General features: G+C 44.3%; 1 protein-coding gene across 4 annotated transcripts in view; it reads right to left on the bottom strand.

The window, feature by feature from the left end:
- The window catches only part of Mto1 (mitochondrial tRNA translation optimization 1), a 30,687-nt gene extending 14,125 nt beyond the window's left edge, over positions 1 to 16,562 (bottom strand). For 2 of the 4 annotated variants that reach the window (XR_001779005.2, XR_003947995.1), the window contains exons 1-7: positions 11,531 to 16,562; positions 10,423 to 10,622; positions 10,206 to 10,323; positions 6,988 to 7,277; positions 2,719 to 2,831; positions 2,435 to 2,625; positions 1,994 to 2,124 (exon numbers count right to left, since the gene is read on the bottom strand). Coding sequence is in view for 1 of the 4 variants with exons in the window: in NM_026658.2 (NP_080934.2) it covers positions 1,994 to 2,124; positions 2,435 to 2,625; positions 2,719 to 2,831; positions 6,988 to 7,277; positions 10,206 to 10,323; positions 10,423 to 10,622; positions 11,531 to 11,744 (1,257 nt within the window). In the remaining 3 variants the exon portion in view is untranslated. The remainder of the gene's footprint in view (positions 1 to 1,993; positions 2,125 to 2,434; positions 2,626 to 2,718; positions 2,832 to 6,987; positions 7,278 to 10,205; positions 10,324 to 10,422; positions 10,623 to 11,530) is intronic. The other 2 variants (XR_870765.3, NM_026658.2) reach the window with 2 other exon arrangements.
- Positions 16,563 to 16,721: the final 159 nt, after the last annotated feature.

The following is a 16,721-nucleotide window of genomic DNA, read 5'->3' as shown; positions in this document are numbered from 1 at the left end:
TGTCTTCAGACACACCAGAAGAGGGCGTCAGATCTCGTTACGGATGGTTGTGAGCCACCATGTGGTTGCTGGGATTTGAACTCTGGACCTTTGGAAGAGCAGTCGGGTGCTCTTACCCACTGAGCCATCTCACCAGCCCCCTTAAATGCTTTCATATTCATACACACACACACACATACATATACACAACACACATACATATACACACACATATACACATACATATATACATATACACATACATACACATGTATGTGGTATCTCTTTATAGCAATGCAACACTGATCAACCAAGATAGTGGTAAAGATTATGGGAGGTTAGAATGATTTCATAAGATGCTACCTCAAGGGCTGGTGAGATGGCTCAGTGGGTAAGAGCACCCGACTGCTCTTCCGAAGGTCCAGAGTTCAAATCCCAGCAACCACATGGTGGCTCACAACCATCCGTAACAAGATCTGACTCCCTCTTCTGGTGTGTCTGAAGACAGCTACAGTGTACTTACATATAATAAATAAATCTTAAAAAAAAAAAAAAGATGCTACCTCAAAAGCACAAGAACCTAAATTTGATCCTAAACACCCTCCCGAGAAGCTGAGCATAGGGCTCAGTTCCGAGGGAGGCAGAGACACGTCACTGAAGCTCACTGGTTAGTCAGTTTAGCTTAACTGGTGAGCTCTAATGAGAGATTCTGTCTTAAAATATAAGGTAGAGGGGTTGAGGAGGTAGTTCAAAAGGTTAAGCATGTGTACTGCTCTTGCCGAGTTCCCAAGTTTGGTTTGCTGTACTCATGCTGGGCAGCTCACAGTCATCTATAACTCCAGCTCTAGGGTACCCCTCTCCTGGCACCTACCTTCATGTGCTCATACCACCACCCCATACATAACTAAAAGAAAAAAAAAAAAAGAAAAAGAAGGCAGCTAGAGAACTGGCTATAAAGCAGGAAAGGGTATTGCTGCTTTTCCAGGGGCCTTGGATTTGATCCCTAGCATCCATATGGTGGCTCATAATCATCTGTATCTCTAGTTCCAGGGAATCTAAGGTCGTGTTCTGGCCTCCATAGGCACCAGGCACACACATAGTATACAGACAAACATGGGGACATAACACGCATACACATAAAATAATATAAGGTGAGGAACACCAGAGAAAAATACTTAATGCTGATCTCTGACCTCAACATGCACAAATGCACAGACACAACACAGAAAGCCAGAATAGTAATAACAATATGATCATCTTCAAAGAATTAAATAGTCTTTTTTACACTTTAGAAGCAATCCCATATTTTCACAACATGCTAGCATATCTAGGGACTCAGAAACTAGTTGTAAGTTCTTTCAAAATCATATCCCACAAGCTGGGCAACATGGCACACATGCGCCTGCAATCCTAGCGCTAGGGAGGTGAAGCAGAGAGATCAGCAGTTTGAGCCGGGAGTGGTGGTGCATGCTTTTGATCTCAGCAGTACGAAGGTGAAGGTGGGTCTGAATTGTCGAGGTCAGCCTTGGCTATATAGCAAGTTTGAGGCCAGTCTGGGCTACGAGTCCCTATCTGAAAAAAAACAAACAAAACCAAAACCAAAAAAAAAAACCAAAACCAAAACCCTAAAACCAACCAACCAATCAAACAAAAAACCAAAATAAAAGATGAGTTTGGGCTACTATATAGCAAGACCCTATTTCAAAACAAAACAAGTATATACAACTATCTCCACTTAGCCTGAAATACTGTTGTATCTAAGATCTGTATAGTTAACACAATAGACAATTAAGAAATGAACACTAATTTTCTTTGTTTATAGTACCATATGAATCTGAATCAACTCTTAGCTGGAACTGGGTGGGCCTGATGGCTTACACCATTAATCTTAGCACTTGGGAGGCAGAGGCAGGTAGATCTCTGAGAGTTTCAAGTGGGCCTAGTTTACATAGTGAGCTTCATAGCCAAGACTGCATAGAGAGACCTGATCTTAAACAAAACAAACAAATCTCACCTGAGCTGCAGCTTCCTCATAGCCAGTGGTTCCATTTATCTGTCCAGCAAAGAACAGCCGCTGAACCAAGTGTGTCTCGAGGGAAGGACTGATCTGACGGGGGTCTAAATAATCATACTGCACACCATAGCCTGACCAAAGAACAAGAGCACACGGTAAGTCGCTGCATGTGGCTAAGGGAGGAGACTCAAAGCACATCAGAGCACAGCAGATGGATGGATGCTGGGCTCCATCTTTATAAATTTTGACACAGGGTCTTGCTATGTAGCCACACTGCCTCAAGCTTGCAGATAGCTTCCCGTGTTACCTTTAAGTACTAGGATTACAGATGTACGTCCCCCATGTCTAGCTTGGGCTACTTTTATGGAGTGTTAAGTAACAATGGTCGGAGCTAAGACCGCCTTGCTGCTCACACTGCAGAGCATCTGGGGCCCTCTTTACCTGGGTGAACCATTTTGGCTTTCTCCAAGCCTCTGATGCATGTTATCATTTTCTCCTGTAACTCAGCTGGCAGTGTAACAGATAACCCTTGCGGGTAGATGAGGTCGGAATCCATTCCTTCAGGCTCCAACCAAACCTGATGCAGACGATTTGGAAAACGTAAAACCTTTGATTCAATAGAGGGACAGTATCTAGAACAAGACATTAAAACTTCAAGTAAATTCAATGACAGAAAAAGTTTTCCTCATTCCTTAAAGTGATTAAGCACTGGCTTCTGTCCTTACCGGGGCCCTTTTGTAGTTTCCTGAACGTGGCTATTCAGGTGAAGGTTCTCAAGGACAATCGCATCCACTCGGGGGTTGGTGTGAGTCAAGTAACATGGCAGTTGGTCTTCCGGCTAGAAGACAGCAAGCAGATACAGTGCAGACGTCACCTGCTTGTCTGTTTGAGACAGGGTCCTGAGCAGCCTAACTGGCCTGGAGCTCTCAGGAGAGAAGCTATCCTTAAACTCTGGCTCTCCTGTTCTAGCTCCTGACTGCTGAGGTTGCACGCGGCCATTGCTCCTTTACTGACTGACTGCCGAGATTGCACGCGGCCATTGCTCCTTTACTGACTGACTGCTGAGATTGCACGCGGCCATTGCTCCTTTACTGACTGACTGCCGAGGTTGCACGCGGCCATTGCTCCTTTACTGACTGACTGCTGAGGTTGCACGCGGCCATTGCTCCTTTACTGACTGACTGCCGAGATTGCACTCGGCCATTGCTCCTTTACTGACTGACTGCCGAGATTGCACGCGGCCATTGCTCCTTTACTGACTGACTGCTGAGATTGCACGCGGCCATTGCTCCTTTACTGACTGACCTGCTGCTTATTCAAATAAATTCTACGCAATACTGACTTCGTTAACACATATCTCGTTTGTACATAATTAAATGTTCCTGACAAAAATAAGCATATATCCCAACAGGTGAACCTAAACATAAGAAGTTTCTAAATCTAATTATTAGTTTCTGGGAAAAACGGTACAGGCAATAATCAGACAAATCTAGGATATGGGGAGCTCTAGGGGGAAAAACTTAACTCCTTTTATACATAAATACTGGGGACAGGAACAAGATATAAAGCAGCCTCTAATGGAATGTGTACACTCACTTCTCTCTTGGTCATTTTTAAAATAGCTTAAAATAAAACTACTGCAAGAAACACACCCAAGGGATGATAATGAGGGACAATCTGGGTTTCCATAGTGGAAGGGGATAACTCCCATTAGGTGTCCACCACTAGCATGTGATCTTCACACGCAAGTCAGAGGCCACAGAGGTGAGGGAGTGGGAGAGAGAGCAATCAAGGGGGTAGGGAGAGAAAACACACATACACACTCAAATAGAACGAACTATGTTTGAGGAAATTAGGGAAAAACTGAGCACCAGATGACATTATGAATGTTTTAGCCAGGTGGTGGTGGCCTACCTTAACTGAAATACACTACGTAACTTTTTTTTTCCCCCGAGACAGGGTTTCTCTGTGTAGCCCTGGCTGTCCTCGAACTCAGAAATCCACCTGCCTCTGCCTCCCGAGTGCTGGGATTAAAGGCGTGCGCCACCACGCCTGGCTTTACTTCTTAACATTTTAAGCCATTAGCTTGAACCATACATTAAAGAATCATAGAACCAGCTGCATGGTGGTGGCCCATGCCTTTAATCCCAGCACTCAGGAGACAGAGGTAGATGGATTGCTAGGTTCGAAGCCAGCCTGGTCTAGAGTTCCAGGCCAGCCAGATCTACCCTCTCTTTAAACACACACACATACACAGAAAAACATTTTTTGATGTTTTAGTAGGCTTAGTGCTTCATGTTGATAATCCTAGCACTTGGGAAGGTGAGGTAGGAAGTCTTCCTTAATAGAGTTACATAGTAAGACCCTGTCTCAAGAAAACTCCAATACTAAACAAAGTTTGGTTGTAATAATACTGTGAACTTTTGTTAAAAACATGCAAAAATATAAATGAAATGATCTGATATCTATAAATGTCTCAAAAATCACCAAAAAGGAATGAAACCAAGCCAGCCAAGTGATTCAGTAGCCAGGAGATGCTAGTGAATGCCTTTAATCCCAGCACTTGGGGGAGAGAGGCAAGCAGATCTCAAAGCCAATTGGTCTACCGAGTAAGTTCTAGGTCAGGGCTACATAGTGAAACTCTACCTCAATCAATCAATCAATCAATCAATCAATCAACTAACCAACCAACCAATCAATGGCTCAGAGGATAAGGGTACTTGTCACTGAGGCTAATCATCTGGGTTTGATCTCTGGAACCTACCTGACAGAGGAACCCTGCCTCCCTCAAGTTGTCCTCTGACCCCCAACCGAATGTCACAGCACACGGCACCCACACAAGTAAATAAATGTTTTTAAGGGTGTGAAACAGCCAGATACAGTGGTACACATCTCTAACCCATACTAGATACAGATACAGTGGCGCACATCTCTAACCCATACTAGATACAGATACAGTGGTGCACATCTCTAACCCATACTAGATACAGATACAGTGGCGCACATCTCTAACCCATACTAGATACAGATACAGTGGTGCACATCTCTAACCCATACTAGATACAGATACAGTGGTGCACATCTCTAACCCATACTAGATACAGATACAGTGGTGCACATCTCTAACCCATACTAGATACAGATACAGTGGTGCACATCTCTAACCCATACTAGATACAGATACTGTATCTGGCCAGGGCTATAGAGTGAGAATCTATCTAAAAACCATAACCATAACTATAGAACTAAGAGGAATGAAATAAGCCAGACATGGTGGCTCACGCCCATAAGTCCTGGAAGGATCATCACTGAGTTCCAGAAAGTCTTAGTTCAGCTACACTGTTGAGATCTTATCTTAAAAAAGGGTGGGTGGTGGGTGGGGTGGAAAGATGGCTCAGCAGTAAAAAGCAAGTACTACTGCGTTTGCTGAGGGCTCAGTTCTCAGCATAGACATTGGCTGGCTTACAACCACAGGTAACTTCAGCTCCAGGAGTATCTGATGCTTCTAGCAAGCACAGGCACCTTTGTTCCCATGCATATATAAAACATTATACAAACAAACAAAAAACCAATAACTTTAATGAGAAAGAACGAACGACACAACAGTATCTAAAATACTTAATTCAGATTGTTTTTTGAGTGTGTATGAGTGTTTTGCCTAAATGTCTATCTGTGTACCACATGCATGCAGTGTCTGTAGAGGGAGTCCGATCCCCTGGGACTGGAGTGACAGACAGTTGTAAGCTGTCATGCGGGTGCTAGGAATTGAACCAGGCTCTGCTGGAAGAGCAGACAGTGCTCTTAACTACCGAGACATATCTCAAGCCCCCTAATCCTTAATTCTAAACATACATTGTACTTACTTTTTCCATTTCAAGGACAGGTGGGGACAGGGAGTGCATCTCAGTGACAGAGTACTCATCTCATATGTGCAAAACCCTAGGTTCAATAACCAATACAACCCTCCCCCTAAACCCAAGAAACAGAAGCATAATGCAAAGTGTGAGCCATCCAGACAGATTAGCAGGTGGAGGCACCTGCTGCCAAGCCTGCTGACCTGACTACTGCAGTCTCTAGGACCCATGTGGTAGGACAGAACTATTCCTGAAGGCTGTTGTCACATGCAAATAAAGACAGAAGACAATTTAGAATAAATGTGAAAACAACGTAAATACAGACCTAGATTAGGGGTGGGGAATCAGTAGACTCTGGCTAGGGATATCTATTAATAACAACATTGGATCAGTATGACAGTCCTCAAATTTCAACACCGCACTGCATTTATATTACAGGACATTTGTGTTTAGTTGAGGTTCATATTGAATTATTTAGAGGGAAGGCTCACAATCTCTACTGAGCCATATACCACCTTACCCTCAGTCTGTTTTCCTACTTTGTAAACCTGAAATTGTTTCAGAAAGGTTTTGTACGTAGTAGTTTAAGTGAATAACGGCTCCTATAGGCTCCTATATTTGAGCACTGGGTCCCTCGTTGGTAGAACTGTTTGAGAAGGATTAGGGTAGGAGTATGGCTTTGCTGGAGGGGGTGTGACACTGATGATAAGCTTTGACTAGAGACATTCCTAATTAGCTTGCTCTCTTTCTCCCCCTCAGGTGTTGGATCAAGATTTAAGCTCTCACCCATTGCTCCAGTGCCATGCCTACTGCCATGCTCCCTATCATGACAGTCATGGACTCACCCTCTGGACCTGTAAGGTCCCGAAAAAATCTTCTGTAAGTTGCCTTGGTCATAGTGTCTTAGCAACAGAAAAGTAACTGAGGCAGTAGACAAAGTAAGTTATATAGAAATGAAATAATGAAATTTAACAATGTATAGGAAAAGACCCAATTGCTAAATTAACTAACAGACACATAAATAAAAACAAAGCAAAACTTTAAAATGACAGCAGAAGGAGAGGAAAAAGACAGTTAGGATCTGTCCTGCTGTGAATACCTAGTATCAGCCATCAACCCGGGTTTCTGTAACTGTCTTACCTTGATCCACACGCTGTCACTGAGAAAGCTGAATGGTATGGATGGATCATCTGGTGTGTGCTTGTTTAGAATGGAGAAATTAATGGACTCTTTAGCGAGTCGGGGTGGAGTTCCAGTCTTTAGTCTTCCTACCATAAATCCCAACTTCTCCAGAGTCTGAGCCAACCCTATGGAGGGCTGATCCCCCAAACGTCCTGCAGGATGCATCTCCAATCCAATTATGATCATGCCTCTCAGAAATGTCCCAGTAGTCAGAATTACACTCTCTGCATAAATTGTACTTCCATCTGCTAAATGATTAAGAACAAAACAAAACTAAACAAACCAGTAAAGTATTTTCCTCATTGTTACCACAGAAGAAAATAGAATGTAAGTACTTTATATGAGAATTCCAGAGCCAGCAGTGGTGGTGCACACCTTTAGTCCCAGGGCTCAAGAGGTAGAGGCAGGTGAATATCTGTAAGTTTGAGGCCAGCCTGGTCTACAGAGTGAGTTCTAGAACAGCCAGGGCTATACAGAGAAGTCCATTCTAAACAAAACGAAACCAAAAAACCTCAAAAGCCTCCACCACTGCAAAAAAAATAATTACAGAAAAACTTCCTGTCTCTAAAAACTTGAAAATTTTTTGTAGTTCTTTTTAAAAACTTTATTAAAGCATGAACAAATGTATTTTTCATCAATACATATGTATGTGTATTTAATTGTATTTATGTATTTATTTGAGATAGGCTCTCTCTATGTAGCTCTGGCTATTCTGGAACTCACAAAGATCCACCTGCCTCTGCCTTCTGAGCACTGGGATTAAAGGTTTGCACCACCATTGCCTAGCAATAAAATACAATTTTCAATATAAACTGTTTATTAAAGTACTAACAAACAGAAAAACAGTACATATTTATGATGTATATCATGGTGTTATAGGTACCTTGTACAAAATGAGTCCCATAACCATACCTAGAAAAATCTCGCAGCCAGGCGTGGTGGCGCACGCCTTTAATCCCAGCACTCGGGAGGCAGAGGCAGGCGGATTTCTGAGTTCGAGGCCAGCCTGGTCTACAGAGTGAGTTCCAGGACAGCCAGGGCTATACAGAGAAACCCTGTCTCGAAAAACCAAAAAAAAAAAAAATCTCAGGGTACAACATTGTATTATCAACTATAGTTGATACCTTTCTACACATTTCATCTCTAAAAGCATCCAACTTATAAGTGAAAGCTTGTTCCTATAGATCAACTTCTCTTTATTTAGCACTCAAAACAAAGAATTCCAAATGAATAAGAAACCTGCATGTAGGCCACAGTGCTGGGTGTCTGTGACCTCAGCACTGGAACAATGGAACAGCCAGGCTGGCTGTGTCAGTGAGCACCAGGATCAGTGAGAGACACTGTTTCCAAAACTAAGCAACTCTGGAGCTTGGTGAGAAGGCTCAGCAGACAAAAAGGAACTTGCTGTAAAGGCTGGTCCCTGGAACCCACACGGTGGAAGTGACGTAATCTCCTGCATGCTGCTAACTTCCTTGAGTGTGCCAGACATGTCCCCCAGTAGTGTGAAAATAAATAAGCAGAAAAAATAAACGAGTGTGGAAGACACCTAATGCTGACCTCTACCCACTACACACACGTGCACAATCACTCTGGATGGCTGTATGTTGTGAATCTCAAGAATCTAAGCAGTGTTGTAGCAGGGGAAGCACGAGGTTCCTAAAGAAGCACACAGGCCTGCTGCACTTGGTGAGGGTACAGTCAAAAGTTAACTGACTTTAGCATTTTGGTTAAATACAACATGATTTCTTCTCTTTTTTAAATTGTCAGGTATTGAAAGGAATTTTTAAAATGTATAAAATAGCCCATGTGAGGTGCATGCCTTTAACTGCAGCACTTGGAAATTAGAAGCAGGTGAATTTGTGTGAATTCGAGGCCAACCCTGATTACACAGGAAAACCTCACTCAAAAAAAAAAAAAAGAAAGAAAGAAAGAAAGAAAGAAAAAAGTTGTATCCACTTCTGAATGCTAGATAGTAGCTGGAAGAATGGTAACTGATAGAGGGAAGAGAAGAAACTAGTAAGACTGAACTAGTTCCTCCTTGCAAAGGTCAGAAAGGAGAGAACCAGAAAGGCTGAGGTTGAGGAGCTGGGCTAATTTTATGTCAAGCTAACATTGGCTAGAGTGTTCTGAGAGGCACTGGGAAACTGCCTCCCTAAGACCGGGCGGTAGGCAACCATATAGAACATTTTCTTGAGTAGTTATTCATGTGGGAGGGCCGAGCCTGTTGTGGGCGGGGCCACGCCTGGACTGGAGGTCCAGGGTCCTCCTGTAAGAAAGCAAGTTGAGCAAGCTAGTAAGCAGCACTCCTGTGTGGTCTCTGGATCGCCTCCTGCCTCCAGGTTCTTGCCCACTTTGAAGTCCTGTTTTGGCTTCCCTCAGTGGACTGTGGTTCAGGATACTAAGCCAAATCAACCCTTTCCTCCCCAGCCTGCCTTTCGTCATGGCATTACATCACAGCAATACTAACCTTAAGTAAGACAAGAAAGTAGGGGTGGGTGATGTAGTGAAATCTGCCTCACATGGGTTTTTTTTTTTTTTTGGTTTTTTTCTAGACAGTGTGTGTTGGGGTGGGGACCCTGGTTGAGATGGCTCAGTGGATAAAGGTGCTTTGCCAAACTTGATGGCCTGAATTCCATCCCTCATACCTATGTGTGTAAAGTACACACACACACACACACACACACTTCACACAGAAAATGAACAAATATAGAAACAAATTTATGATAGAAGAAGCTGGATAAAAGACACAAATTGTTTTGGAGTATTACACTAAAACAGTATTTTGTTTTGTTTTGTTGTTTTTGGGTATTTTTTGTTTTGTTTTGTTTTGTTTCGAGACAGGGTTTCTCTGTGTAGCCCTGGCTGTCCTGGATCTCACTCTGTAGACCAGGCTGGCCTCGAACTCAGAAATCTGCCTGCCTCTGCCCCACAAGTGCTGGGATTAAAGGTGTGTGCCACCACTGCCTGGCACTAAAATAATATTAATGAACCTAGAATTTGACTGAGATTCACGATGGTCAAAATGAAGAGACGCATGACTATTTACATAATTTTCTTATCCAGGCATTGAAAACCAGAATTTCCTGGAACAGCAAAAATGTCTGCATGCTCTTCTCTAAAGCAAGTTTCTCACAGAGTTTGCTAGGCTGGTATTAGCATTATTAGCCAGTACATACCCAGGACAACACCTCTGACCCTGGACTTCCCAGGGTACCCAGGCTCTGGTTCTGCAAGAACTAGATCTTCTACAGCTCCCTTCTGAACAGTGAGTAGGGGCGTGCTCAGGATTTCTTTCTGTCAACAGAGAATGCCAGTTGAAAGAGCAGTTGGAGAAGCCCACAGTCCCTCCTGGCCTCACCGTGGGTGCTCACCCCTGGCCTCGCCTGTGCTCACCTGCATGTTCTGTTTATAAAGTTTCCGGTCAATCTGTGCTCTCAGTCCCCACACAGCAGGGCCCTTACGCCGGTTTAGCACTTTGTAATGTATACCAGACTGGTCACAGATCCGGGAACACAGACCATCCAAGGCATCCACTTCTCTCATCAAATGCCCCTTTCCGATGCCACCAAAGGAAGGATTACAGGACATCTGACCTAAAGAGAATGGATATGATCATAATAGAGTACCCTGTACATATTACTTAATAAAGAGTGCTCGGAAAGGTAATCAGACTAATCAGATTCATTTAAAACAATAAACCCCAACACGCTCTCCTCTAACTTCAAAGAGAGGAGGAATTAGCAGAAAATGGGCGACTCATTCCCGTTCTCTGCATTCCTATGGACTCTATCGTCTAAGCCAAGTTACCTTTCTTCTTTGAAGCCAAGGAATACTTGATAATGTACCACCTTCCTTCATCACTTTGGTCAGGCGTGATTGGGTACACCTTGAATCCCAGCACTCAGGAGGCTGAGGCAGATGGATCACTGTGACTTCCAAGCCAGCTTGGTCTACACAGCACTGTCTCATTTATGAGAATCATTAGTAGGCCTCTGAAATGTTTTTTAGACATATCCTACAGCGTTGATAGAACACAGGTTTTGCACTACTGTGTATATGTCTAAAAGAATTTAAATCTGTGTGAAGTGACAAGTGGACTTCTATATTTAACGAGACACTACTCGCCAGAGCCTAGAAGCGGGATCAGCCTAATGTTTATCAAGTGTCGGATGGATAATGAAAACGAGGTGCGTAAGCTGAGGCGCCTATCAGCACAAAACACGCAATGGAAATACGGAACGCGACAAGCGGCGGCAGAGCTTGACAAGCTCTCCGTGGACGCACCACGTCGGTCGCTTAACAAGACGGGTGTGAAAATGTTAACTCGGGATTTCTCTGAGATGACAATACGGGGAGGGTCAACCCAGCGACCTGCCCAGCAGCCGCCGTGGCTTTCAGTCCTCCGCTCCCTGACCCCGGGCACCGGCCACTCCGGTCCACCGCAACCCTGCCCGCGCTCGGTCGGACGTAGAGTTCCCGCCGCGGCCGCGGGGCTCCTCACCGATCGTGTCCACGCGGTGCGTGAGAAGCAGGGTCCGCGAGCCACAGCGAGCGGCGGCGGCGGCCGCCTCGGTCCCCGCGTGCCCTCCTCCGATAACTACCACGTCGAAGTGCGGGGTGCAGGGCGCCGCGCTGTCGCTGCGGAGGCGACGCAAAGGCAGCCGTCTGCCGAGGGACGCTGCGGCCCAATGGCCACGGCCTCGGAGAAGGAACATGTTGAGGGAAGCTAGCTAGAGACGCCCGGAACTGTCACCGGAGTAGAAGCCAGCTGGGCGTCGCCATCTTGGCCGAGTCAGCGCGTAGCGCGCCTGCGTCCAGCGACGCTTTTGATTGGCGGGTTGGAGCTTCGCCGCGGGGAGGTGCGCGCAGGCCCTGTGCGTTCTCCCCCCCCCTTCCTCCCCCCGCAGGTACTTTCAGCGCTGGCGGGAGATTCTATCTTGGAGGTTGAGGTTAGGCTTTTCCCGTGGACTTGTCTTTATCGCCAGGTTGCCACCTATGAACAATAAATTTGATCATTTCGCCTCAAAATCTTCTGAGAGGTTAGTCGACTAAGGCAATCCGAGTTCTAATCCTCATCTTGAAGGCCATCTGGGTCTACAAATGAATATCACGTCTCCAAATCAAAACTCCATTATTTATATACAGCTTAAACATTTTTTTGACATTTATTTTATGTGTATGATTGTTTTGCCTGTGCATGTGGTGTATGGGTGTGTGGGTGTGCGCGCGCGCCTCGATCTAGCCTATTCCCACAAAAGTCAGAAGAGTGCATCAGATTTTCTGGAGCAATAAAAGGTTATGAGCCACTATGTGGGTGCTGAGAATCAAACACGGCAGGTTCTCTGCAAAGAGCAAGAGATCTTGTTCACTGAGCCATTTCTCTGGTTCCTATTTAAACATAATATACACACAAGACATGGAGAATTAAAAAATGTGTAACTCCTACAAAGTGCTCTGTCCCTACTTTAAAGGAATGCCAGTCTTTTGTTGCTAGTAGCTATTTTTATATGCATATACAAGTTTTCCTCTGAGTTGAAATATTCCTTCCTAGAGGAGGGAGTCTCATAAAAGTCCAGAAGTGAACAAAGTTTACAGGTTCAGTCCCAGGAAGATTTATAAATTGCCAGGCCCACCCCTACTTCAGGCTATACAAGCAGGGACCATTGCTAGGGGGTAGACTCCAGGACCATCAGATGTGCAAGTCCTTCGGGGGCTCAGGGATACAACTTTTGTGAGTTGTCATCCATACTGCCCTGGACTTTTGTAATGCAGTCTTTGAGTCATCCACACTCCTGTAAATACCTCCAAAAAACTTATAGTTTCACTAAATTATATTTGAGTGGAATAATTTTCTTTGGCTTGTTCTTGGTGCCCTCAGGTAAATATACATTTATTCACATTTTCACAGGAGGGGGAAAACTCACACGGCACAGGAACGCTAGTATTTTGTATATAAATTCTGTGATTATACTATCTTTCACTTTATTCCCCTCCATTTAACTATATATATTTAAATTTTTAATTGCATGTATTCATTTGCATGTGAGTATGTGTATGGGCTTACTCATACTACAGTGCACATATGGAGATCTACTTGAGAGAGTCAGTTCTCCTCATCCTGTGGGTTCTGGGAATTGAACCCACATCATCAGATTTGACAGCAGATATTTTTACCTGCCAATCATCTGTCCAGTCCCCTTAACAATATATTTGCTTAGCTGGGCACGATGGTGCACAACTCAGGCAGAGCTCTGAGTCTGAGGTCAGCATGAACTACACGGTGAGTTCCTGGATAGTCAGGGTTATGTAGAGAGATCTTGTCTCTGAGAGAAAGTGAAAATAAGCAAAAGAGAAAAAATGAAAAAAAAAAGTCTTCTACATTGTATCCAATATTGGCTTGTTTGTTGATGGTAGGTGTTTTTAGATGAGAGAGAGAGAGAGAGAGAGAGAGAGAGAGGAGAAAGAGAGGTGAGCATAAGTGTGTATGTCTTGGTGAACATTTGGGACACAAATGTCAAGTTCTGAGGAGCCAGTGATCTCCTTCTACCTTGTTTTGAAGCAGGGCCTCTCTTATTATTTCTCTTGATGTTCTGTGTACTCCAGGACAGCTGGCTAAAGAACTTAAGGCCAATTCTCCAATCTCTGCCTCCCACCTTGCAGTAAGAGGGCTAAGATTGTAGAGGTATGTACCAAGATATACCATGTATATCTTTTATGTGGGTTCTAAGAATAAAAAAAAAAAACAGGTGTCAGGAGTGCATAGCTATCCAGTGAGCCATCTTCCCAGCTTCTAGTGTGTTTTTGAGATATCTTACTTTGCAACCCAGAGCGAACTGGAACTCACAGCAATCCTTCTGCCTCAGTCTGCTGAGTGCCAGCATTTCAGATTTATGCCACCATGTTTCACTTGGATTTCTTTTTCCTTTGAGACGTGTCCTTTCTATGTATGCCAAACTAGACTTGGATTCCCCATCCTCCTGCCTCAGGTACCTAAGTGTGGAGATTACAGGTGTGCAGACTCTGTCTAGCACAGAAGCGGATAGTTATGCTTTAACCGTGGATAATGAAATTGGTTTAAATGGGATGTGATGTTTCACAAACATTGGGCATTTTTCAAGTATCATCAAATATTTACTAGCAGTTCTCTCTCAACTCCTCCTGGCTCTGTTCTTGCCTCTCTCAGTCTGGAATTGATATATAGATCAGGCTGGTCTTAAACTCATGAAGATCTCCCTCCAAAGTGTAGGCACCAAAGTAGTTTGCTTTTTTTTTTTTCCTTTCTCTAACAGGTTTTCAAAGTGTTTATATTAGAGTTATGGCCCGTGCTAGCTAAAATATACTACTTCTTAATATTTTGAGTCAATAGCTTAAACCATTGATTAAAGAATCATAGACTCAGTCAGGCAGTGGTGTCTCATGCCTGTAATCCCAGTACTCGAGGCAGAGGCAGAGGCAGAGGCAGAGGCAGAGGCAGAGGCAGAGGCAGAGGCAGAGGCAGAGGCAGAGGCAGAGGCAGAGGCAGAGGCAGAGGCAGAGGCAGAGGCAGAGGCAGAGGCAGAGGCAGAGGCAGAGGCAGAGGCAGAGGCAGAGGCAGAGGCAGAGGCAGAGGCAGAGGCAGAGGCAGAGGCAGAGGCAGAGGCAGAGGCAGAGGCAGAGGCAGAGGCAGAGGCAGAGGCAGAGGCAGAGGCAGAGGCAGAGGCAGAGGCAGAGGCAGGGGATCTCTTGAGTTCAAGGCCTGATCTACAGAGTGAGTTCCAGGATAATCAGGGCCACACAAAGAAACCCTGCATCAATCCTGCCCCCTCCCCAAAGAATCATAAACCCAGTTGACACTTACCTGGGAGAATCCCTCTCACCTACATTTGAAGACCAGGCATTAATCTGTTCACATGCTATGTATTCAGTGCAGAATCTTCCCTTTTCAACGAAGACATTACTCATAGACTCAGAACCAGAAAGTTCAGTTGTAGCCCAAGGACAGATAATAAAGACAATAGAAACCGAGTTTCTGTTTGGGAAGTCTATAAAACCCTCATGTGGAAGGTAGTTTGTTACTCTTGTATCAGCGTCCCCAGGATGGACCTCGGATTTATTGTTTGAGACAAGATCTCACTCTCTTATCCAGGCTTGTACTTCTGGGCTCAAAGATGCTCTGCTTAAGCCTCCAGAGCAGCTGGAGCTACGGACCTATGCTCCCACAGGTGATGCTAAGAGTTGATTAACTAGAAAGATTCACAACTAAAAGAATTACAATTACAGTATGGTTGTCGCAGTGAATTTTGCTCCTTTCAAAAATCATTGTTCAAACTTCATTCTCTCCGATGCTCATGCCTATTCCATACTCTATTGCACTGTTTTCTTCTTTTTAATTCCTCCTCCTCCTCACCCTCCTCCTCCTCCTCCTCTCCCTCCCTTCTCTTCTTCTTTTCCTCCAGATAGGGTTTCGATGTATAGCCCTGACTGTTTTAGAACTAGCTCTGTAGATCTCCAGCTTACTGCCTCTGCTTCCCTAGTGCTGAGACTAATAATGGAGAATGCCACTCTACTGGCAAGACCTCACAGAGAGGTCTCCTGCTCAAGTGTATTTCTGCAAAGTAGGCAGCGTTTCCATTCCCAGGTGTGTCTACTTGCCATTCAAAAGCGAATGCTTGTTAGACAAGTTCCCATTTTGAAAACTCATGTACAGGCATTGACAGGAAGGAGGGAAGAGAGTTGCAGGGTCAATAGGATGGCAGCACACTGATCGGTGTCTTTTTATTCAGGCTACATGTATCTCATAATATATGGTACATACACACGCGCGCGCGTGCGCGCGCGCACACACACACACACACACACACACACACACACTCACACACACACACACACACTTTACAAAAAGTTACACAGAGCAGCAATTTTTGAGCTTTATTTTAAGGGACACACAGGATTGCATAATAAGGTGTGGAATATAGTAATGTTATTATTATAACATTCTGATGTTAGTTGAAAACTAAGTGTTGTTCTGAGCCATGTAAATCTTCAGAAGACAGGTTTTTGTTTTTGTTAGCACAGTGGAAGGCAAAATGAGTTCCGCCAAGAACAACTTTAAAAGAAGCAGCCACTGTTGACGAGACCGACTTTAGAAATCGCTTTCTGAAAGTCTGCATTAAAGGACTACGGAATCTCAGCAGCCAAATCAGGATGGCTTACACCGTGCTGCTCATGAAACTCACACAGGCACTTTGAATATGTTCTTTAAGAGTCGGTGTGCTTTTTAGAAAGATAAGTTGAAATACTAATTCCAAGCAGTTAAATCTAACTTGAAAAGGTTCAGTGAGTTTCTATTTCTCATTAACAAGAACAGTAAATTTTGATTTAAAGTTTACATAAACCGGGCGAGGTGACGCACGCCTTTAATCCCAGCACTTGGGAGGCAGAGGCAGGCGGATTTCTGAGTTCGACGCCAGCCTGGTTTACAGTGAGTCCCAGGACAGCCAGGGCTACACAGAGAAACCCTGTCTCGAAAAACAAAAAAAACAAAAAACAACAAAAAAGTTTACATAAAAAAGTTGTTTATCAACTACAAATGTACGAGAGACAGTAGTGTCCTGAAACACATCTTGGTGGTAGGCGGCAAATCTAGCCATCTGAGCTGTCAGTGGTTTCCGCGTCTGTGCGGTAAAGGAGAGGTTTCCCGGCCAGTGGCTCAG

This window comes from Mus musculus, chromosome 9, assembly GCF_000001635.26.
Source record: "Mus musculus strain C57BL/6J chromosome 9, GRCm38.p6 C57BL/6J".
NCBI lineage: Eukaryota > Metazoa > Chordata > Mammalia > Rodentia > Muridae > Mus > Mus musculus.
Note: the sequence above shows the minus strand (reverse complement) of the source record. Positions and strands in the feature narration are given on the sequence as shown.